Here is a 24734-nt window from a genome sequence, read left to right as displayed (position 1 = left end):
AGTATGAGTCAGGGGGAAGGTTCAAACCCAGGTCTCTTATGATTCCAAAGTCCAGTGTTCTTTACACATACCAGAGCTGGGGGAGGGGGAAGGGGGGAGAGGAACGCTAGTGACCTTTCCCCAAAAATCCATTCAAGAAGCCTGTGGTATAGGAGTCAGACCTGGCTGTCACTGGGCCTCCCGGGAGGTGAGCAGACAGGGGTGTGGGGGGGGAGTGGGGGATCGGGGCAGGGGGGGGGGGAGGAATGAGCCCTGGCTGGCATTCCATCCTGAGATGAAGGAGGCCCATCGAGCCCCACTTTGGCTCTTAAAGAGGTCTGGCTCCCTGGGCCTGGCCTAGGGTGAAGGTTAAGAGTACTTAAGTGCCCACCCCACCCTGGCGAGTCTGAAGGTCTGGGAAGAAAGCAAGGTGTGTCCTGGCCTCCCTCCCATGCCCTGATATTTCAAGGGAGAACAGCCATCTGCTGCTTTGCCCAGAACACGGCACCACCAGGGCCTAAGTCAAGGCAACCCAAGCGTATCCTCATTCTTTCCTCTTCCTGAAGAGGTCTTTATTCCGAGGCAGCCCCTTCTCTCAGCCCTATTCCAAGTCCTGGCTTCTCTGATCTGCCCAGGGCCTGTCAGAGCTGGGAGGGCCCTTATACTCAGAATGTCAGAGCTGGGAGAGACCTAAGAACAGGGAATGTCAGAGCTGGGAGGGAGCTTAGAACAGAGAATGTCAGAGCTGGGAGGGAGCTTAGAACAGAGAATGTCAGAACTGGGAGAGACCTTAGAACAGAGAATGTCAGAACTGGGAGGACCCTTAGAACAGGGAATGTCAGAGCTGGGAGGGAGCTTAGAACAGAGAATGTCAGAACTGGGAGGACCCTTAGAACAGAGAATGTCAGAACTGGGAGGACCCTTAGAACAGGGAATGTCAGAGCTGGGAGGGAGCTTAGAACAGAGAATGTCAGAACTGGGAGGACCCTTAGAACAGAGAATGTCAGAGCTGGGAGGGAACTTAGAACAGAGAATGTCAGAGCTGGGAGAGACCTAAGAACAGAATATCAGAGCTGGGAGGGCCCTTAGAACAGAGAATGTCAGAGCAGGGAGGGACCTTAGAACAGAGAATGTCAGAGCTGGGAGAGACCTTAGAACAGAGAATGTCAGAACTGGGAGGACCCTTAGAACAGGGAATGTCAGAGCTGGGAGGGAGCTTAGAACAGAGAATGTCAGAACTGGGAGGACCCTTAGAACAGAGAATGTCAGAGCTGGGAGGGAACTTAGAACAGAGAATGTCAGAGCTGGGAGAGACCTAAGAACAGAATATCAGAGCTGGGAGGGCCCTTAGAACAGAGAATGTCAGAATTGAGAGAGACCTAAGAACAGGGAATGTCAGAGCTAGGAGGGAGCTTAGAACAGAGAATGTCAGAACTGGGAGGACTCTTAGAACTCAGAATGTCAGAGCTGGGAGAGACCTTAGAACAGAGAATATCAGAACTGGGAGGACCCTTAGAACTCAGAATGTCAGAGCTAGGAGGGAGCTTAGAACAGGGACTGTCAGAGCTGGGAGAGACCTTAGAACAGGGAATGTCAGAGCTGGGAGAGACCTTAGAACAGGGAATGTCAGAGCTGGGAGGGAGCTTAGAACAGAGAATGTCAGAACTGGAAGGACCCTTAGAACTCAGAATGTCAGAACTAGGAGGGAGCTTAGAACAGGGAATGTCAGAGCTGGGAGAGACCTTAGAACAGGGAATGTCAGAGCTGGGAGAGACCTTAGAACAGGGAATGTCAGAGCTGGGAGGGAGCTTAGAACAGGGAATGCCAGAGCTATGAGGGAGCTTAGAACCTAAAATATCAGAGCTGGGAGAGCCCTTAGAACTCAGAGTGTCAGAGCTGAGAGGATCCTTAGAACAGAGAATATGGAATATGAGATCTGGATGACCACTGCACCCAACCCACTCATTTGATAGAGCAGGAAACAGTCAGGGCCCAGCATGGCCCACGCATTTGGTCCAGGTCACATGAAGCTTTAGTGGTAGAACCAGGAGAACAACTCTGTACAGGACAGTGGAAAGAGGCCTAACCTGGGAATCAGGAAGCCTGGGTCCTGGCCCCAGCTCTGGTACTTTTCCTTTGTGCACCAAAATTAAGTCACTTGCCCTCTCAGTTTGTTTCCCCATCTATAAAATAGATCATAGGATCACAGATTTAGGGATCTCTCTTGGTGGCCATAAAGGCCAACCTATTCATTTTATAGATAAGGAACCTGAGATCCAAGGAAGGGTCTAGAAGAGCAATCTTTTCCTTATGGTCTCCCAAGGCTGCCTTGAGGATTCTAGGAGATGCTGGTTGTAAGGCATTATTCTGCTATTCCCTACGAGCTCTGGGGAGGCAGGGGAACTGGGTTTTTTATCCATCTGTGTCTTTCCCTGTCTTAGTAAGTGTTGCTTGAGTGAATATATGAATGCATGATCATTCCTACAGGAGGCTTCTGTAAACAATGCCTCATCCTCAAGAATGGGGGGGGGGGGTTCAGGCAGCCCACAAGCATTTATTCATCACTCATGATGTCCAGGCACTGGGATAAGCACTGGGGATCCGAATACAGGAAGCCTAAGATGGCCCTGAGTGCAGAAACAATCCACCCCCCCACAGAAGGTTCCTCCACAAGAGTCACACAAACCCCTGAGCTGCTGCTGTTCCTCGATTCCCCACCAGGGGCCACTCAGAGACGCACCACAATGGGGAGATGCTGGGGAGAAGATGGACTCAAAGCGTTTGCTTTATCTTTGTATCCTTGTATACACAGTGGACACCTGCTTGTTAAATTGAATTCAATTCATAGATGCTGCAGCTGGAAAGGACTAGCTGGTCCAGGGCTCTCATTTTACAGATTGGGAAACTGAGGCATGGAGAAAGGAAGATGATATGCCCTCAAGCCTTCATCTCTCCTTGGACCAAGCAGCAAGCTCTTAGCAAATTTGAATGTTTGGTTCCCCCTCCGCAGCCCCTGCATTGTACACGTCTCCACTTGTCAAGAAACACCCCCTACCTTCCCCCAGAAACCCTATTCTCAGTCCCCCTTCCTAAGAAAAGTCCTAGGCTACTTCACAGGAGATTGCCCCCTCCCACACAGTCTCCTACAGGCTGCCTCCAATACTGGGGCCAAGACAAGAGTTTAGGGATGAGAGGACATTCAGGTACCAGTCCCTTCCTCTCAAAATTCTGTTTTGTTTTCTAAAATCCCGGGCATTACACTGGGCAGCAGTGGCCAGGGCCAGGAGTCCCCTTCCTCCCCTCTCTCCAGGACTCTCCTCCTCCTCCTCCTCCTTCTTTCTTATCACCCTTTCCAACACTCTTCTAAATTCATCGATTGCTAGAGCTAGAAGGAACCCGAGAGCTCACCTAGTCCAACTCCTTTGTCCTCTAAGGAAAGACACTGAGGCCCAAAGAGGCCTAGTCCAAGTCACACTGTGAGTCACTGACAGAGCTGCCTCTCAGACCTAGGCCTCCTCTTCTTCCTCCCTCCCCAGCAGCCTTTGCAAGTCGAAGGAACTCCAAGACTTTAGGGTTCAACCCTTCCATTTTACAGAATGGGTAGACACTGGTCCTGAGACAGGAAGTGTCCACACAGTAAATCAGAAATAGAAGGAGCCTTAGAGAAGACTACTAACTCCAAATGTGATACCTTCTCTATTATGGCCTTCCCCTCTAAGGTCATCTTGTATATCTTCTATCTACACACATACATTCTCTCTCTCTCTCTCTCTCTCTCTCTCTCTCTCTCTCTCTCTCTCTCTCTCTCTCTCTCTCTCTCTCTCTCTCCCTCCCTCCCTCTCTCTCTCTCCCTCCTCTCTCTTTCTTTCTTCCTCTCTGTCTGTCTTTCTTTCTCTCCCTCTCTCTCTCTCCCTCTCCCTCCTTCTCTCTCTCTTCTCTCTGTCTCCCTCCTCTCTCTCCCTCTCTCTCCCCCTCCTCTCTTTCTCTTTCTCCTTTCCTCCCTCCTTTTCTCTCTGTCTCTGTCTGTCTGTCATACACACATATACACACGTTGTCTCCTCCCTGCTCCCCCTTAGAATGTAAGTTCTTTGAGGCCAGGCACTGTTTTACTCTTGTCTTTGTATTGCTATCACTTGCCTGGTTCTCAGAATTTGGGAGACACTAATGCAGACTGGTTCCTCTCTCCCTTTGTCCCTTTTCCTTTCCCTTCACCCTAATCTGCCAATGCTCCCACTCCCTAGCAAGGCTGGCAAAACTCTAGGATCTACTTCATGGGGGCTAGAAGCCATCACAGATACTTACGACCTTCCCCGTCGTGGCAAGCTGAGTTCCTTCTGTAATGAAAAAAAGGACAGCAGGTCAGACCATGAGAACTGCAGGCAGATGTAGGGCCAGAGGTAGCCCCAGGCCCTTGTCTCCCCCTCCCTACTCCCCAGTTTCCTAGAGTCAGAAATGGAACTTGGGGCTCCCAACTCCTGGTCCAAACCATAACAAAAATGATAATGATGCCTTACTCATGGGAGTAACTTTCCTTATAATGGCTCTAAGAGGATTATAAGGAGGAAGAAACTGAGGCACTGGGAGGAAGAGAGGCTGACCAAAGAAGAAACTGAATTAGTAGTGAAACTGGGACTAGAACCCCAAACTGCCAGTCTTCATTTAAAGGCTATTTCTACTGAAGGACTTTGGGAGAGGAAGAGTGAAGGGGGACAGGAAAATGGCAAGGAATGGGAAAGGAGAGCAGGAACCATACTTTACTCCTCCATGTTCTCCAAGTATGAGGAGAGTTTTGAAAAGCTGTCCAAGGGCAGCTGGGTGGTTCAGAAGAAAGAGTGCCAAGCCTGGAGTCAAGAGAGCCTGGGTTCAAATCTGACCTCAGATACTTCCTAGCTGGGTGACTCTGGGCAAGTTACTTAATCCCAATTGCCTAGCCCTTGCTACTCTTCAGTCTTAGAACTGATAGGAGAAGGAAGGAAGGAAGGAAGGAAGGAAGGAAGGAAGGAAGGAAGGAAGGAAGGAAGGAAGGAAGGAAGGAAGGAAGGAAGGAAGGAAGGAAGGAAGGAAGGAAGGAAGGAAGGAAGGAAGGAAGGAAGGAAGGAAGGAAGGAAGGAAGGAAGGAAGGAAGGAAGGAAGGAAGGAAGGAAGGAAGGAAGGAAGGAAGGAAGGAAGGAAGGAAGGAAGGAAGGAAGGAAGGGAAAGGTATGTGCTGCCTCAAGAGATGGGGAACTCTCCAGTTGCTGAAGTTCTTAAAACATAAAGGAGACTTCTGGGCAGGTCTGAGTAAGATTCTATGTCCTGTTAGGTCCCTTCCAGCTAGGAGGTTTGGTGAGAGGTCGTGGTGTGTCAGTGGAGAGCCAGGTGGACCTAGATTCAGATCCTGGCTGTGCTAATTTAGCCACAATCATGAGGTATAGATAATATATTTAGAACTGAAAGGGGCCATTGAGTTCAACCCCCCTCAGCTTACAGAGCAGGAAACTGAGGCTGAGGAACAGTTAGTTAGTAAGCCTAGCTGCAAAGGGCCTTAAAGACCATCTAGTATAACCATTTTGAAGGGGAAATTGAGGCCCAGAGAGAGGAATCAGCCAGCCCATCACTTAGTTCAGTGTAGAAGGTTCTTAGTAAATATTTATTGAACAGCTGCTATGCCTTCTCCAGAGATCTTTGCTTTGTATTTTACTTTACTTTGCTTTACACTTACATACAGCTGTGTTCTGATAAAAGTTTAACAATCAGGTCATTGGGAAAAGAAATGACTGCAGGGCATGCTTCTTCTTCTTCTTCTTCTTCTTCTTCTTTTTTTTTTAACCCTTACCTTCAGTCTTAGAATCCATACAAAGTATCAGTTCCAAGGCAGAAAATTGGCAAGGGCATTGGAACTGGGTTAAGTGACTTGCCCAGGGTCACACAGCTAGGAAGTATCTGAGGCTAAATTTGAACATAAGTCCTCCGGACTCCAGGCCTGGTGCTTTATGCACTGAGCCACCTGGCTGCTCACTGCAGAATATCAAGAAAACCATAAAACAAAACCCACTCTGTAGCTTACTGATTTGAGGGCTACAAATGCTCACAAGGAAAACTAAACAATCAGCTCCAGTCTCAAGTGACTGGAGCATCCCAGTGTATATACACATGTTGGCAGCCTCAATAGCGTGGAAGCTCCTGGAAGGCAGGAAGGTTCACTTTTTTCTGTATACCTTCCAGAGCCCAGTACACTTTCTGGTGCACAGCAGGCGCCTAATAGGTGCTTATCCAGACTGCCTGCTTGAATTGCTTCATTCTTTGAGTCCCACCCCCAGGCTTTTTCTACAGGCACCCCCAGGCCTGTTTCTGCCCTGCTTTCTCTTTCCCCGGAAGTTTGGTACACAGGACACTAAGTAAATGCTGGCTGACTGCCGACCACACTGCCTGGGGCAAGTCCAAGAGCCTGGGGGCAATAAATATGGCCCCTGGGACCTCTGGTTCTAGGGCTGGGGTGTTTGAGGGAGCAGCCACAGCCAGCAGATGGGGCCGGGGGAGGCTTCTGGGAGAAAGGAGCTTTGGAACAAGGCCCGGAATGACAAGGAAGCTTCTGACAGGTGGACGCTGGTAGAGGAGGGGAAGGTCATTCCAGGTGAGAAAACAGCTTGTATTTTGCAGGAATTCCCCACTTTCTCCTGCTCTTCCATGATTTCCCCACAGGGACAGGACACATGGTTGCCTGGGGAAGGAGGTGTTCCTGCCACCCTTCTTCCTCCCACCCCCCCAGGGGCCCAGAGGGTGCTTAGTGGGCTGGGTGCTGGGCTGGGGGTGGGTGGGCTGCTGGTTCAGGAACACAGCTATTTTTGCCTCCAGGGTTGGCTTGGTGGGCCCAGGGAAGTTCAGGGCTGCCCACATCCCAAGCCTTCCTGGCAACATCCAGGGAGGCAACAGGCGTTTGCCATGGAAACGGATGACGTCAAAGATCTCCAGTCATTGGCAGGGAGACAAAAGATCAGCTTTCCCTTTGAAGCCAAACACAGGTGGGGGCGTGGGGGGGGGGGATCTCTGAAGACTCCCTCTACTGGAGGAAGGGAACTGGGCTGGGGGGTGGCCCAGGGAAGAGAAGATTCTGTTGGGGGAGGAGAGGAATTGGCTGTCCCAAGCTAATTAGATCGTGGGCTGCCAGAGAGTGTCCTGAACAAAGGACAGGCCTGTCCCCTCAAACTCCAGAATACTGCCTTCTGCTTGGGGGCCCCAGCCTGGCAAGGGCATGGCCAAACCTTTGTGGGACTGAAGAAGGCCAACCAGAATGGTGAGGGAGACAATTTGGATAGAACCCTTTCAGGAAAGGAAATATTAAATGACATAAATAAGTGGCAGCAAAGAAAGTCAACCAGGAGGAAGAGAGATGGAAGTGGGGAGGCTTTGGAGTCTCAGTGGAAAGAGCCCAAGGTGGCTAACCCAGAGAAGGAGAATGGCTGTCCCAATGAAGGTTTATTCTTCTTGGTCCTAGAAATCAGAAAAAGGAAGATGCATGGAGACCAATTTCTGTTCAAGGCCAGGAAAAAAAAAAAACTTCCCAAGTGAAAAGGGCTGCATCCAAAGAGTGGGCACCTTCTTTTATGGGAGGTCTTCAAGAAGAGGCAGAATGGGCTCTGGTCTGGGTTTTGCAGTTAATCTCTGCTCCAGGCCAGTTTGGACCAGAGTTTCTGGCATTTCTGAAATTCTGTGATACATGCAGGAACAACACATAGTCTAAGGATGTTATTCTCTTGCTCAATAACCTCCAATGACTCCCTATTTTGCTGGGATCAAATACCATTTGAAATGCATTTCTGGTAGGACCAGACTCCTCTGCTTGACATTTCAAGTCCATCACAAATTGGTTCTTCCCTATTGTTTCAGGCTTATTATACATTTCTCTCCATCACGGACTCTACAGCCTACGTCTCTTTTGTGGTCCTTCCTACATGATGTTCAATTCCCCCAACACTGGACCTTTGCCCAAGTCATCCCTCATATTTGGAATGTAGTCCCTTCTCACCCCTGCCTCTTACAATCCTTGTTGTTCATTCATTTTCAGCCATGTACAACTCTTCCTGACCCCATTGGAGTTTTCTTGGCAAAGATATTGCAGTGGTCTGTTATTTCCTTCTCTAGCTTATTTTATAGATGAGGAACCTGAGGCCAGCAGGGTTAAGTGACTTGCCCAGGGTCACACATCTAGGAAGTGTCTGAAGCCAGATTTGAACTCAGGAAGATGAATCTCCCTGATTATTTACTTTGCTACCTTGGTGCCCTAGGCTCCTTCCAAGCTCAGCTCAAATGCCTAGAGGAGGCCTTTTCAGATGGCATCAGTTAATGCCCCCTCCACTAAAAGTTATGATTCCCCTCTAAATCTAAAATTATAAATAAATTCTATTTATTTCATAGATACTTATATAAAAGTACATAGTGTTTCCCTCAAAAAGAATGTGAACTCCTGTGGCAGGGATTGCTTCTTCCTGTGCTTCCACTTCTCCCTAAAATAAGTCCTTCTGTGGAGATCTGATGATATCATTCCTCAGCTCCAAAGTCTTCAGTAACTCTCCCAGCAGAGTTGAGTTCACAGTTTTTAGGGCCCTCGGGAATAGAGTCTGACTCAATAAACAAATGCCTTTTTCTTTCTCTTCAGAAGGCACTTTAAGGTGTGTGACCTTGGAAATAATTTGCCCCTCAGTTTCCGTCTCCCACTAGGTACCTCCGAAGCCTTCCAAAAAAAGCCCACCTCAAAAAGCAGTCTAACAATGCCCATACTTCCGACTTCAAAGGTGGTGAGGCAAAGGCTTTCAAAATCTTGAATTGCCGGAGGAATGAGAACTATAATTACAAGGAGAAGTGCTGGGGGGAAAGTCACAGGGGGACAGATTTCTGCTCCAGTACAAAGAAAACAAGCCCAGCTGGCAATAATAGAATAAATTGCCTCAAGAGGTAGTGAGTTCACTGTCTCTGGAGATGTTCAAGCAGGAAATAGAGATCTCCCGATCAGGATGATTGTGGAGACAGTTTCTGGATTGAAATAGATGTGCCCCCTGAGGCTTCTGGTTCTCCTTAATTTTTAACTAATAGGGCTTGAATCAACCAAGTTTTAAATTAGCAGACAATTTCCTGCTCAGAACCCTGCTCTCCCCCGGTCCACTCCCATTAGAAAATTGACAAGACCCTCTTCCAGAGATGAATTTGAACCAGGACCATGAAGTTGAATGAACTGGGAGGCTTGAAACATGGTTTTAACTGTACTGTAGAGCCCAGACACTGTTATCTCCAGTTTCCCCAGGAACAACTACATTGTAATTGTTTCTAGATCTCCTGGCAGCTTATCAGAAGTGCTCTCTTCACAACCACCCAGACAGCCTCCCATTCTTTGAGGTTGTAAATTATCTCTGATTTCTTTGGTATGAATATTTCCCTCAATCTCCAATGAGGCATTTCCTTTAAATTTTTTTTTTAAAACCCTTACCTTCTGTCTGAGGATCAATACTGTGTGATAAAGGTGGTAGGTGAAGAGTGGTAAGAGCTAGGCAATGAGGGTTAAGTGACTTGCCCAAGGTCACACATAGAGGAAGTGTCTGAGACCACATTTGAACTCAGAATATGTGATCTCCAAGCCTGGCTCTCTATTGTCAACATGGAATCCAGAAACCCCAAACTTGTAGCCTAGTAAGATCTGATGAACCCCAAGTTTTAGGACTAGCTTGTAAGTTGGAGACCCCAAAGTTTGTCCTTGTTCCCTGTTTCTGAGAGAATCCACCCTGAAGGGAATCTCAGGCTATAATGGACCCTAAGGTAAATATTTAGCATAAGCTAAGTGACTCTATATTGGACCTAAACTGAAGGTCCAGAGTTTGATCCCTGAAAGGGGGAAGTGGTACAATGGGGAAGCTTCTAAGGTAAAAAGAATCACTTAGCTTATGCTAAATATAGTATATTTACCTTAGGGTCCATTATTCACTCTGAAACTGCTAGCCTGAGATTCCTTTCAGGGTGGATTCTCACAGGAACAGGGAACAAGTACAAGCTTTGGGGTCTCCAACTTACAATCTAGTCCTAAAACTTGGGGTTCATCAGATCTTACTAGGCTACAATTTTGGGGGTTCTAGATTCCACGTTGACACTATCCACCCAACCACCTAGCTGCCCCTAACTAGGCACTTTTAAAGCCCTTCTTTACTTCTTATTAGATGGTCATTCTAAATTGCTGTAGCCAAAATATTTCTAGGCTGACTCCAGTTTGTGTTTAAGCCTTTGCAGTGTCCCTTATCCAGCTACCCCTACACATCATGGGGGATCTGAGGGAGACAGGAATAGGTTTAGAACTAGAAGGGACCTTAGTGATTATCTTATTTTGCATATGAGGAAACGGAGGACCAGAGAGGTTTAGGGACTTCTCAAAGGTCGAAAAGGAAGTAAAACATAATTATCCCCATTTTACAGAACAGGAAACAGATGGGGGAGGGAGAGAGAAAATTGCCCAAGATAATCTAGCTCAGGCCTGTGGTTCCAGATCTAGCACTCTTCCCCAGGCATATCCCATTACTTCCCAATCTATCATTGTCCTTCTGGTCTGTGTTTTCTCCAAACCCAAACTCTGGATGACAGGAGTAATTCTCTCTTTGCAGGAAGCCCTGCTGGAGCAGGAAGGGGAAACAGAGCAGAGGGGAAACTCGGCGGTGGGGGGAAAGGCTCTGTCCGCCCTTGCGCCAGAGAAAACAGGCCTGTTTATTTTCCCAAAACCTTTCCTTCCCTTTCAGCAGGATCCTAGGAGCGTCACTCCCGGGACCCCCAAGCTAAGGGCAAAAACTGATGGAATACAGAGCCCTGTATACCGGGGCCAACATCTACTTTCTGGTCTCTATCTGCTGTAATCTGATTGGTCAAGTCGCTCGGTCCTATCCTTGATTTGGCCAATAAGAATGAATCTCGTGCTTCACCAAGGAAGTTTTATGAATTGACCTGGTCTGACCAGCTCCAGTCTTCGGACAGGTGCCGCGGGGCGATCTGATTGGTTGGGACTCAAGCAATTCTCCATATGATTGGCTGAGACTCGGGGGTTTGTTGTGCCCCAAGGGAAGAGGTCCGAAATGACTCAGCGGTAAACAAACACACGTGCCAGCCTTTGGAAATGGAGGCCTCATTACCGTAAAGGCCCTAAGAGCTTAGCACGAGAGGATCCAGGGCGGGGCGGAGAAACTCGCCTCCAGCACCCCGGTCTGTTTGCGCAAGCACGTGTATGTCCCCAAACACATGCTCTTCCAACTGCATGCACATGCAACGCTCGTGGGCACACAAACTGTCCATGCGTAGATTCCAGCACACACGGCAGCCTCTCTCAGTTGCTGTCACACTACAGACATGGATTAAGAGCCTAGTCTGGGTCAGGCAACATGTTAAGCCTTGAGGATGAAAAGAGCGACCACGGACAGTCCCTATTCTCAAGGAGCTCACAGTCTAATGGGGGACAACAAGCAAACAACTCAATACCACGGGCTATAAACAGGATAAACTGGAGATAGGCTCAGAGGGAGGCACCAATCAATCAATCAATCAGCATTTTTTTTACGTGCCTAGTATGGCCCACGTGACCCTGGGAAAGGCACTTCACATTGTTTGCCTCAGTTTCTTCACCTGGAAAATGGGTTGGAGAAGGAGAAGACAGAATGCCAAGAAAACGCCAAATGGGGTCATGGAGAGTCAGATATGGAAGAACAACATCGATAAAAAACAAACAAACACAAAACAAACAAACAAACAAAAAACTAAGTACTAGGAATTGAAAAATAGTCCCTGCCCAGGAGGGGCTTGCCATCTAAAGGCAGTGACAATATGGAAATAAATGTATAGAAAGCTAGCTAAATACAGGATAATTAGTAAATGATTAAAAAAGAGAAAGCACTGGAATGAAGGTGGGGTTAGGGAAGGCTTCCTGTAGGAGGTAGGGTTTTAGTTGTGATTTAAAGGAAGCCAGGCAGCTAGGTGGCTCAGTGGATGGAGAGCCAGGTTTAGAGATAGGAGGTCCTGGGTCCAAATGTGGCCTTGGACACTTCCCAGCTGTGTGACCCTGGGCAAGTCACTAAACCCCCATTGCCTAGTTCTTTTAACTTCTGCCTTGAAACCAATACACAATACTGATTCTCAGATTGAATGTAAGAGTTTGAAAAAATAAATAATGGGAGGTCAGCAGCCAGAGTGGTAGTCTGGGGGCTAGTCAGGGAAAATGCCCAGAGCCAAGAGATGGAGGATCTTGTTCTTAAAACTGCCAGAAGGGGGCAACTGGGTAGCTCAGTGGATTGAGAGTCAGGCCCAGAGATAGGAGGTCCTGGGTTCAAATATGATCTCAGACACTTCCCAGCTGTGTGACCCTGGGCAAGTCACTTGACCCCCATTTCCTAGCCTTTACCACTCTTCTGCCTTGGAACCAGTCACTGGATGGAAAAGAATGCATCTAGGAATAGAAATAAGGTATAAGGAAACTGGAAGGTAGGAGGGGATGGGTTATAAAGAGATAAGGAAAGACCTCTGACAGAAGGGAGTAGCTGGAACCTCAGAGTCATCCTTGTCTCCAGCCTTTCTTTACCAGCTCCCTCCCAGATCCAATCAGTTTTCAAATCTTGCTCATCCACATATCTCCCACTTTCACACACTGAGCCACCACCCTAGGTCAGGCCCTCCTCATCACTTGCCTGGAGGATTACAGTAGCCTGCCAATTCATCTCCTGGCTTTCAGCCTCTCCCTCTTCCAACCAAGCCTACACACAACTACCAGAGAATCTCCCAAGTAAGATATAGGTTTAACCAGGTCACTTTTCAGCTCAAACATTTTCAGATGTTCCTTATTACTTCCAAGAAAAATAGAAATTCCTTAGCCTGGAATAACACTTCCTGCCTCCTCTCACCAATCTGGATTCAAAGTGGTGCAATGGATTTGGAGCCTGAAGACCTGAGTTCAAACCCCAGTTTTGCCACTTCTTAGCTGTGTTACCTTGGACAAGTAATTTTATTCCTCTTGGCCTCAGGTCCCTCTTACGTAAAATAAGGGGGTAGGACCAAATAACCTCTATGGGTCCTGATAGCTTTAACTCTGTGATTTTATTTCAATTTACTCCAATTCATCCATTCAACAAGCATTTATTAAATGCCTACTAGGTACAAGGCAATGGGCTAGGGATACAAAAACAAGTGATAAAACTCTCTGCCCAAGGGAGCTTACATTCTATTTCGAGAAGGAGAATAACATACACGCAGATAATCATTTGTAAAATAGTTGCATAGTAATGTGGAGCAGGAAGACTCATGTTCCTGAGTTCAAATCTGACCCTCTGACACTTCCTAGCTCTGTGATCCTGGACAAATCATTAAATCCCCTTTGTCTAACAAACCAAACCAAACCAAAGTAATATGGGGAAGGTCTCAGCAAAGGATTCTAGGAGGCAGAGGCAAGGAAGGAAAGGTATTCCAGGCATGGAGGAAAGCCTGGGCAAAGACATGGAGATGGGAGATGGAACAGAGGAAACAAAAAGCAAGCCAGCTTAGCTGGAACATCAAGTTCGTGGAAGCATGACAGGGACTCGAGTTCTAGCCAAAATGGACTGCTCTGCTTCCCAAATGCAACATACTGTTGGCCGCCTCCATGCCTTCACACAAGCTGTTCCCCACGCCTGGAATGGGTTCCCTTCCTCCTCTCTGCCTTTCAGAATCCTTTTCTTCCTTCAAGGAAGGTCTAGCTCAGGTTGGTCCCTTTGTGAGACTTCTCTAACCCTCCCCCCACCTGAAAGTGTCCCCTCCCTCTTCCAATTTTCCCAGGATCCTTTGTCTCAATTTCTCTTTTGTGCCATCACACCCAAGCCTGACATCATGCTTCTCGGTGAACATGTGTGAGCTGCCAGTAAGTAGAATTTCAGCTCCTTGGGCCAGTTGTTTACGCCTGGTGCCTAGCCCACTTAATAGTGAGTGAACTGACTTCACGAATATATAGATGTCCAGGAACAGAACTTACAGGCTGGAATTCATCTAGTCACATTGATAAGCATTTATGAAATGCCTGCTATGTGCCAAGCACTGTGCTAAGCCCTGAGGACCGAGGGAAAGACAAAAACAATCCCTGCTCTCAAGATGCTCACAGTTTAATGGGGGCAGGAGGGAGCCAGCATGCCAAGGATGCTGTACAACAAGACAGGGCCAGGAGGATTGGAAATATTCACCAGAGGGAAGGCACTGGCAGTATCAAGGGAGCTGGGAAAGGCTTCTTTAGAAGGTGGGATTTTAGCTGGGGCCCGGAAGAAACCAGGGGGTGGAGATGAGAAGGCAGGGCATTTCAGGAATAGGGGCACAGCCATCTGTTGTTGTCATCCTTGTCTTGGGAGAGAGTCTCAGCACTGCTTGCTAAGACATCTAAGAACTCAGAGAAATGAGACCTTGGAGAGGGGAAGTGACTTACTCAGGGTCACACAGTAAGCATCAGAAACAAGATTTCAATCTAGATCTCTGAAGGGGCTGAGCCCACCATTTTATGCAAAGGACCACGCTTCAATACACCCATCTGTGCTCACATATTTGTATATGCATGGCTGTGTACAAATATACACTAAATCTATGTGCATTGTTGACATTTTTAACTAGTGAATGGTACACAAACTATACATATGCAAAATCCACATGGGATGGGCAGCTAGGGTAGTGTGGAAAAAGTGGTAGGACTGGAGACAGGAGAACCCAAGTTTAAATTCAGCTTCAGACACTCCCTAAGCTTCATGACCCTGGACAAGTCACTTAACCCTGATTGCCTATCCCTTGTTGCTCTTCTGTTTTACACTTGACACTAAGACAGAAGGCAAGGGTTTAAAAAAAAATCCACATGGGACCTCTCAGATTGGAGGTGCTCCTCCCCAAATCTCCATGTAAAGGAGGGCAGGTAGTCTGGCTAATTCTTCATTTCCCATCCTGCTGTACTTTTCTGGACTTCTTTACCATCCCTTCCCCCTTCCCACTCCCTTTTCAGCTTCCTTTTGGGTGTTGTTTTTCCCCCATTAGATTGGTTTAAATATAATTTTATTTTTAGTTCCATATTCTCTCCCTCTCCCACACTCCCCCAGCCATTAGGAAGGCAAGAAAAATAAACCCCATTACAAATACGTATAGTCACGCATGACAGATTTCTGATTTAGCCACCCCTCCCCCTTTAGCTTGGAAGTGCCTTGAGGGCAGGGGCCAGCTTTCTTTTACATATTTGTACCCCCAGCCTTTTGACTGGGCAGCTAGATTACCAAGTGAATACAGTGCCAGGCCTGGAGTCTGGAGGCAGATGGGATGGGTACAGCTGGGTGACACAGTAGATAGAAAGCTGGGTCTGGAGACAGGAAAATTCCCCTTTCTAAGTTCAAATCCCACTTCAGACACCAGCTATGTGACCCTGGGCAAATCACTTAAATCTGTTTGCCTCAGTTTCCTCATCTGTAGAACTGGAGAAGGAAATGGTAAATCACTCCAGTATCTTTGCCAAGGAAACCTCAAATGGGGTCACAAAGACTAGGACATGACCGGAAAAAAAATGACTGATCCCCAGCTCTTAGCACCTGCCTGACACATAGTAGATACTTAATTAATGTTTACTAACAGATTGACCGACACACCCATTCATACATGGCCGGACTAGGGGCAGACTCTGTTCAAAAGGAGCCTGGGGATCTGCTGACAGGATTTGTTTCTTGAGGACAAGGACTCTAGTTTTTAATCTTCTTATCCTTTGCACCTAGCCTGGTGCCTGCTATACAGTGGGTCTTTCATACACACTGATGGAATGGACTAGATGCCTTCTGAGGTCCCTCCTAGCTCAGGGATTCTGGGATTCTACCATCCTGAGGGCAAAGGCCACAACCTATTCAGCCTCAAATCTATTCAGACACCCATCAATTAATGGACATTCATTGGGCTCTTAGTATGTGCTAAGTGTGTCCCAGATAAAATAGTCCCTGCACTCAAGGAGCCTGAGATTAAAAACAAATCCTTACCTTCTGTCTTGGAGTCAATACTAAGTATCATTTTAAGGCATGAGATGGGGAAGGGTAGGCAACTGGGTTAAGTGACTTGCCCAGGGTCACAGAACTGGGAAATGTCGGAAGCCACATTTGAACCCAGCTCCTTCCCACTCCGAGCCTGGCTCTCTTTCTCTGTATCCACTATGTAATTTAGCTTCCTTGCCAAGTTTACAATCTGATCAAGGGAAACTAAACACAGGCATAAGTAAATACAATATAGATACAAAGAAAATAGAAAGTAATTTGAAGAGGGAGGCTTTAGGAGATACAGGGAATTGCAACATTGAACATAAATTCAATGAACCCAAAGCTAGAAGAACCTTCCATTAATGCCTCTGGGGCTCCTGTAAATATAGTGGAGGCACCTGCTGGTCTCTTGGGGGTCTGGTATAATGGGGGCTTCTATCCTGTTCTCTCAAAGGTCAGCTCTAGATCCTTTTCTGTTTTCTCTCTATGGTCTCTCACTTGGGGATCCATGGATTCAGATCCAAGGGGTTCAATTAACCTCTTTGTGCAGATGATTTGCAGAAGCATCTATTTCATCCTAGGCTCTGTTCAGAGCTTTGGTTCTACATCAGCATCTGCCTGTTGGGCATTTCAAACTAGGCATCTTGGGCACATCTTGAACTCAGCACATTTGAAATTCACCTCTTATTTCTTCCCTAAAAACTGACCCCCTTTTCCAAAAGTACCACTAGCACCATCCTTCATACTGATTGAGCCTTCTGCTCACCTTGGTATGCACCCTTGGTTCCTGCCTCTGTTTGGGGTTCTTTCTCATCCTACATTGTCAATCAGTTGCCGAATCTTCTTGATTCCATTTCTCCACCATCACTTTCATCTGGTCTCTTTTATAGTCACCCCCTCCCCCCATTCAGGTTCTTAGCACCTCATGCACAGACTATATATATATATATATATATAGCTGCCCTTGCTTGGTTTCTCTCCTCTTCAGTTCATCCTCCACACAGCTGTCACAGTGGTTGCTGACCATGTCACTGAACCACTCAACAAACTTCAATGACTCCCTTGTTACCTTGAAAATCAAGTACAACCTTTAGCGTAGAAAGCTCTTTATAATTCTGCCTCAATCTAGCTTTTCAGCCTTATTATAAAAGACTATTCCTCTCCACAGACTCTCCACACTAATCAAACTCTTCCCTATCTCTGAACCTTTGCCCAGGCTGTTCTCCATGCCAAGAATGCCCTCCTTTCTCTCTTCTACCGCTTAAAAATCTCTAATTTCTTCAAAGATGATGTCAAGGTCCACCAAAATTTCCTGGTACTTAACTTTGGATCCACTTTATTTTTTATTTTATTTTATTTTTTTAAACCCTTACTTTTTTGTCTTGGAATCAATACTGTGCATTGGTTCCAAGCCAGAAGAGCAGTAAGGGCTAGGCAATGGGGTTTAAGTGACTTGCCCAGGGTCACACAGCTGGGAAGTGTCTGAGGCCAGATTTGAACCTAGGGCCTCCCTGGCCTAGGCCTGACTCAGTCCACTGAGCTACCCAGCTGCCCCCAGATCCACTTTATTTATGTATCTATTGTCCTTCTTCTCCTCGTCAGTCAGAATGTAAACTGCTTGAGAGTGGGGATCTTTCCACTTTTGCCTTTTCTTTCCACTGCTATTTAAATCATATTAAGTCATGATAGCTTTGGTGATTGACTGATTGATTGATGGAAACCCTACAGGCTGAAGGTCACAGGGGAAACAGATCCACAGAATTGAAACCTAGACCTTTAGAGCTGGAAGAGACTTCCCCCCACCTTCAATCCTTCTCCTCTCCCCCTTGCAATGGTATCTATCTAGTCCAACCCAGGGCTGAGTCAGAGTAACCTCTACAGCATTTCTGACTGAGTCTGCTTGGAGATCAGAGGCCTTCCATGCCACTCTGGGACAACTTTCATCCTTAGGAAGCTTTTCTGGCCATTGACCCTAAACCTGCCTCAGTGCCCTTCTCCTCAGGGCTGTCACTTCTGCTAAGGGGCCAACCATCCAAGCTTAATTCCCTTTCCATTGAGTGAGCTCCCTTCTAATATCTGATGATGTCCTGCTTTCCCCTAGGCAGAATGCTACTCTGTCTGGGATGGATTGTAGGACTAGGAGAAGGGGCTCCTGGAGGATTCTGAGGATGGAGCATGGGTGAGGAGTTGGGGGGAGCAGAGCCTCTCCTGTGTCCCATGGGACTTCAGGCCTCCCAGCCCCACTCCAATCTCTCTCCTCCACTTGAAGGCTGATAAGGATTGAGATGTTTTGGCCCAGTTTTGCACGTCAGGGTATGCTTAAAAGAGGAAAGAAGGTGGTGAAGGAGGGAATTCAGAAAATGAGGAAGGCATAAATTAGGAACTTAAGGAGACTCCTGAGAACAGCAAGTTGGTGCAGTGAAAACAGAGATGGGATAGGAGACCCAGGTTTCACTTAGTTCTGGCACAAATTTATTATATGAACATGGGCAATTTCTCTATCTTCTCTGAGTCTCAGTTTTCCCATCTGTAAAATGTGTATAGTCCCACTTCCTTCCCAGGGATGTTATGGGCTCTCATGAGAAAACAAGAATGCTTTGTAAGGTCCTAATGCAGGTATGAGATTAGGGGTAGGGTTGGAGGGTTCAAGGAGGGCACTGCCAGTCTGATGCTGGTCCCTGCTTCATTGGAAAAGGATAGCAGGAAACTGGTACACAAAGGGGAGGCTGAGAGCAGCAGAAAGGAAATTGGGTAACTTCATAATTTTACTGCTTGTGGTTAGATTTGCCTGGCACAGACCACACCCCTGGGGGTTCCTCCTGGCCTGAGCGAAGCGAGTCCTTGAGCTCCATGTTCCCCAAGGTTTCATTTATATTTATTTGGGAGGGGTCCCCTGATTCCCCCAGTCCCAGGCTCTTTTGAGAGTTCCCCTAAAGCTTCTATTGTCCAAGTCTCTCTTTCTCCCAGGACTCATTCCTCCTCTTTCAGAGCCCCTATAACACCCCACCCCTTCTCTGCAGGTACACTGAAGCGATTCCTATTCAACGGAGACAGGGGAGGAGAGGGATCCTAAGACTTCCCTCCCTAGCCTCCAGTTCTAGTCACCCCCCCCCCCCAGCCCCAGTTCCTCATCTCTCAGTATCTGCCTCCTGAGCTCACTATCCCCCAGCATCCCCTTAGCCTCCTTCTGCAGTTTCCACTGAAGGTAAACTGAGGCAAAAGTATGGAAATGAGAAGACCTAACTAGGACGAGCCGGGCGGGACTGGATTCATGACCACCAACCCCATCCCAATCCTCAATTTAAAGCAGACTTTACGCCCCGGGCGGGACCCAGTCCACACCCACCTCCCTTTAGCCTGACCCAGCTCCCTAACAGCTAAGGGGATGCTGCCCCCGCCCAGTGCATTGTGGGCGGGGAGATGCCCCCGTCCCCCGCCTTCCCTCTTGCCCGGGTGGGGCTCGGGCCAGGCTCACCTGCAGTCCCCGGCGCCTCAGGATGCTCGGTTCGTCCATGGAGCCGGCTGTGGTCCGCAGCAGCGGGTGGCCCACAGCAGCCAGGCGGGTGGCACTCTGAGCTCCCACTCCCGCTCCTGCTCCCGCTCCCGCTCGGGCTCCGCGCTCGCCTCCTTCCTGCGCGATTGGGCTGCGGCGGGTCAGCTGATCCTCCTCGGACCCTCCCGCCTGCGGCCCCCAAACCCGGGAAGCCTTGGCACGGAGAGAGGGGGCGGGAGGGAGCCGGAGAAAGGAGAAGAGCCCAGGGGCCCAAAGAGAGGAGCAGAACTAGGGGCGGACCATCTAAGCAGGGCCCCAGAGCGCACTTTCCTGGACATTCGCACATCAAATCCTCAAAACAGCTCTGGGAAGGAGACAGGGACTGTTTGCTCCCATTTTCCAGAGAGGGGAAACTGTGGCCCAGAGAGGGGAAGGTTGTTGCCCTCTGCCACCTCCAACAAATGAATTTGCACCCTTCCCATTTCCTGGAAAGCCCTGAACTGAGGATTTGTTTGGTGGTTCCACTCGTGTGACCTCAGGCAAATTCCTTCCCCTTTCTGGGCCTTGGTTTCCTTTCCCTCTCTTCCCAAATGAGAGTCTAACTAGATGGAACAAGCTAGTACTGAGGTTCCAAGTGCTAAGGCACTGGGGTACATAGATTTGAGAAAACCAAGGAATTTTAGGGAGTCGGCTAGTTCAATCGCCTCATTATACAGATGTGGAAACTGAGACCAGGAAGAGGCTAAATTACTTGCTGAAAGTCTCCAAGGGAGTAAGCCTCAGTGCCAGGTCCTGGTCTCCTCACTCCATGTCCAGTCCAGCTACAAAAGATGCCACTTTGATCCCCCTCTCCTCCTAACCCAGACTCCCACCCCTTGCACCCTGGGCTCTGACATTCACTTACTGGGAGCCAGACCACCTACCAAACCACACCCCTAGCTTCTCTCCTCACCCCCTTCTAGCTGAAGCTCCCCTTCTCCTCCCCATTAGACTGTAAGCTCCTACCGGCAGCCACTGTCTTGTTTGCTTGTATTTGTATCTGTCATAATAGTATCGGGAAATAGTAAATGCTCACAACATGCCTTTTATTAAGGTGTTTTTCATTCACTATCCCAGGCACTTTCTGTGTTGAGAGTAAAAAACTCACTGGCTCTTGGATTCGAGGAACTAGGTGCAAATCCTACCTGTGGGACCTTGGGGGACCTGATTCTTCTTCCATAAAATTATGGGCTTGGACTAGATTCTCTCTGAGGTCCTTCCCAGCTCAGTATCAGTAATAATGTGCTGGTACAGTATAGAGTGCAGGAAAAATTACTGAGATAGACTAGGAACTTGAATGAGGGGGGAAATGACAACTTTGTTTTCATTAACCTGTAACTGAAATGTAGCATTTCCTTCAGTTCTTTAAAAACCTAATTCCAAGGGGCAACTAGGGAGCAAAATGGATAGAGTGCCAGGCCTGGAGTCAAGAGACCTGGATTCAAATTTGACCTCAGACACTTTCTAGCTATATGACCCTGGGCAAGTCACTTAACTGGGATTACCCAAGTGATATTAAGACAGAAGGAAAAGGTTTTAAAAAACAAAAATCTAATTGAGACAAGGTTTTGTTTTTCTCTTTGTAACTCCAGCACTTTTAAATAAATACTTGATGAATTGAATTGCAGCTGGGGGTTTTCTAGGCATCCGCCAGAGGATGTATATTGGGAGCCAGAGTAAAGACCTGGCCATTTAGTCCAGATTTCATATGGAGGACTGCCATTGAAATAAAGCTGCACATTAAGTTGGGACAGATCACAGAAGGACTTGAATGCCAGAAAATAAAAGAAGTATTTGAAGTGGCCACCATCTGTGATATGGAAGATTTTTGAGCTGAGAAGTGAGTGCCATGATGAGTTGAGTGATGGATTGGAGGGGAGAAGAAACTGAGAGGTAAATGGAGGAAAAGAAAAGGGAAGAAAGGACTTCCTGTGAGCCAGGGGCAGCAGGATACCAGTAGGAAGAAAGAACCAGTGAAGATGGCAACTTTTGTATTAATGGTCCCACCTTTATTTTAAATTTTATTTATTTATTACCAATTACATATCATAGGAAATTTCCACCCAAGTTTTCCTAAGTTACCCCTCCCTTCCCTTCACCCCCCCTGATGTTGGCAGACAATTCACTCTGGGTTATATATGTGTTATTATGTATAATATAGTTAATGGTCCCATTTTTAGAATCAGAATCCCAGAACTACAAGGGAGATTAAAGGTCATTTGGTTCTAACCTCTTACCCAGCTCTTGGGTAAAGATACTGTAGAGAGTAAAGATACTCTCTACAACGTCGCTGATTCAGAGGGAGGGAGGTCATTTGGCCCCTGCTTGGACACTCCCAGAAGCAGCTACTTCCACTGATGGATAAGTCTTCAGACTGTAAGGAATAGCTTCCTAGCTTCCTAAAAAAGACAGCTGAACGGTGCCTCTGCCTGACTCCCCTCACTCCTTACTAGTCCTAGTCCTAATCCTGCCCTCTAGGACCCCCAGACTTGGTTCATGGAGAAAGTGAAGGTGCCCCTTCCCCTTCTTTGGCCCAAAGGGCCAAAGGACTCATGCCTACTTCAGATTCAAAGAGGGGCCAGGCAATCTAGCTGATTAGTGGACTGGGAGAGGATGGACCCTAGAGCCCATTTCCACCTGGGCTGCCCTTTGCTCCAAGTACTGCTTTCCTCTCTTCCTCCCTCCTTCTCCCCACCCTCCCTTCTAACCAAGATAAAGGCCCTCAATTGTTCCTGCCTGGGCGCTGGGTGAATGGCCCTCTGTCAGATCGCGCTGGGCACCCTGGCTCCCGGGGACATTGGCTTCTTGTGAGTTCTGAGCTCATATGGGCCCTCTGGCCCTGTCTCCTCCCTGGGCAGGGCTGCTCCATCCGGGGCTAGGCATGATCACAGGAGCCCTGAGCCAGAACTGCAGTCTTCAAAGAGGAAGCCATCAAAAAAAATTTTTATTAAAAAATAAAAAGGATTTCCCATCCCCCAACCCTCTTGTCTGCTCTATGGCTCCATGCCCAGGCTAAAGTGATGGTGAGCTAGGGCTGAGGGCCATCCCCATTCCTCCCAGAATAGCTTGAAACAATTGCTTAACCTATGATCTGACTTCTAAGGACCCTAGCCCCTTCCTTATCTGTCAGAAGCCTCCTTCTTCCTTCTTCCTCCAGTGGAAACCCTTTAAAGCTCTCCCCTTCTCACTTTCTGACTATTTAAATGGCATCAACACTCCAACTATACCCAATCTTTGGACCCAAAACACGGGCTTCTTAATTCCTAGGAAACTAGTACCTAAACCATCAAATGAGATTATAGCTCAGTACCTGACATATAGTGAGAACTATAGAAATGGCAGCTGCTGCTCCTATTCAGTGTCTGACCCTATTTTTAGGGGAGTTTCTTGGCAAAGATGTTGTAATAGTTCACCATGCCCTTATCCAGTTTATTTGACAGATAAGGAGACTGAGGCAAACAGGCTTAAGTGACTTGCCCAGGGTCACATACTTAGCAAGGGTCAGAGGCCAGATTTGAATTCAGGATGATGAGTCTTCCTGATTCCAGGCCCAGGGCTCTATACATTCTCTGCAACACCAAGCTGCCCATTACTACTCTTGCCTCTTCTTCCTCCTCCTCCTTCTGCTGCTGTTACAACTTCCTTCTTCTCCTCCTCCCCCTCCCCCTCCCTCTTCCCTCTTCCTCTTCTTCTTCTTCTTCTTCTTCTTCTTCTTCTTCTTCTTCTTCTTCTTCTTCTTCTTCTTCTTCTTCTTCTTCTTCTTCTTCTTCTTCTTCTTCTTCTTCTTCTTCTTCTTCTTCTTCTTCTTCTTCTTCTTCTTCTTCTTCTTCTTCTTCTTCTTCTTCTTCTTCTTCTTCTTCTTCTTCTTTTTCTTCTTCTTCCTCCTCCTCCTCTTCTTCTTCTTCTTCTTCTTCTTCTTCTTCTTTTTCTTCTTCTTCCTCCTCCTCTTCTTCTTCTTCTTCATCTTCCTCTTCTTCTTCTTCCTCCTCCTCCTCCTCCTCCTCCTCTTCTTCTTCTTCTTCTTCTTCTTCTTCTTCTTCTTCTTCTTCTTCTTCTTCTTCTTCTTCTGCTTCTGCTTCTTCTCCTCCTCCTCCTCCTCCTCCTCTTCCTTTTCTATCCACTGAGCCACCTAGCTGCCCCTTGGGCTGAGTCATAAAAGAAGGCAGGGAGGCCAGGAGGTAGAAGGAAGGAAGGGTATTCCAGGCATAAGGGATAACCAGTGAAAAAGAGAGGAATTTGGGACAGCGTCAGGAACTGCAAGTAGGCCAATACTGCTGATCACAGAGTAGGTGGAAGGGAGTCAGATGGAAGGAGACTGGGAAGATAGGAAGTGACAAGGTTGTAAGGGTTTTTAATGTCAGACAGATTTTTTTTTTTTATTTGATCCTGGAGGCTTAGGGAGCTACTGAAGGCAGGATGATATAGGTCAATCTGTGCCTTAGGAAAATCTCTTTGGCAGCTGAGCAAAGGATGGCCTGGAGTGGGGAAAGATTTGAAGCAGGCAGACCAACTAGTAGGCTATTGCAATAGTCTGGGAATGATATGATGAGAGAGAGCCTTACCAGTGCCATGGCAGAGGAGAGATGTTGTGACTCGGCAACAGATTGGAGTGAGAGAAAGAGGAGGCAAAGATGATACCTGCAGTTGGAAGCCTAACTGACTAAGATGCTGGAGGCCTGGACAGTAACAGGGGAGCTTTGAAGAGGGGAAGATTTGGAAGAAAAGATAATGAGTTAAATTTTGGACATGTTGGATTTAAGATGTTTATGGGGCATTTAGATAGGAAATGCAATCATTACTCACTTCCATTTTGTGGAGGAAGAAACTGAGGCTCCAGAGAGAGAAAATGATTGGCCTAAATCATAGAGCTACAAAATTTTAGAGCTGGGATTCAAATTCAAGTATTCTACCTCAAGACCATCACTGTTTCCAACTATAAAGTTCCATATCTCTTTAAAGAACCAATTTTAGGGGCAGCTGGGTAGCTCAGTGGATTGAGAGCCAGGCCTAGAGATGGGAGGTCCTAGGTTCAAATCTGACCTCAGACACTTCCCAGCTGTGCGACCCTGGGCAAGTCACTTGACCCCCATTGCCTAGCCCTTACCATTCTTCTGCCTTGGAGCCAATACTCAGTATTGACTCCAAGATGGAAGGTAAGGGTTTTTATTTAAAAAAAAAAGAACCAATTTTTAAAAAGGAATGTTAAAAAACAAATAAAAGTACTA

General features: G+C 47.4%; 1 protein-coding gene across 1 annotated transcript in view; it reads right to left on the bottom strand.

Moving 5' to 3' along the window:
* MAST3 (microtubule associated serine/threonine kinase 3) overlaps positions 1–19758 on the bottom strand; it is a 103165-nt gene extending 83407 nt beyond the window's left edge. The window contains exons 1-2 of the mRNA XM_056822116.1: positions 19453–19758; positions 4282–4313 (exon numbers count right to left, since the gene is read on the bottom strand). Of these exons, the coding sequence (XP_056678094.1) occupies positions 4282–4313; positions 19453–19491 (71 nt within the window). The 5' untranslated portion in view covers positions 19492–19758. The remainder of the gene's footprint in view (positions 1–4281; positions 4314–19452) is intronic.
* Between the last annotated feature and the right edge of the window lie 4976 nt (positions 19759–24734).

Source organism: Monodelphis domestica, chromosome 3 (assembly GCF_027887165.1).
Source record: "Monodelphis domestica isolate mMonDom1 chromosome 3, mMonDom1.pri, whole genome shotgun sequence".
In the NCBI taxonomy this organism is placed as follows: Eukaryota; Metazoa; Chordata; class Mammalia; order Didelphimorphia; family Didelphidae; genus Monodelphis; species Monodelphis domestica.
Note: the sequence above shows the minus strand (reverse complement) of the source record. Positions and strands in the feature narration are given on the sequence as shown.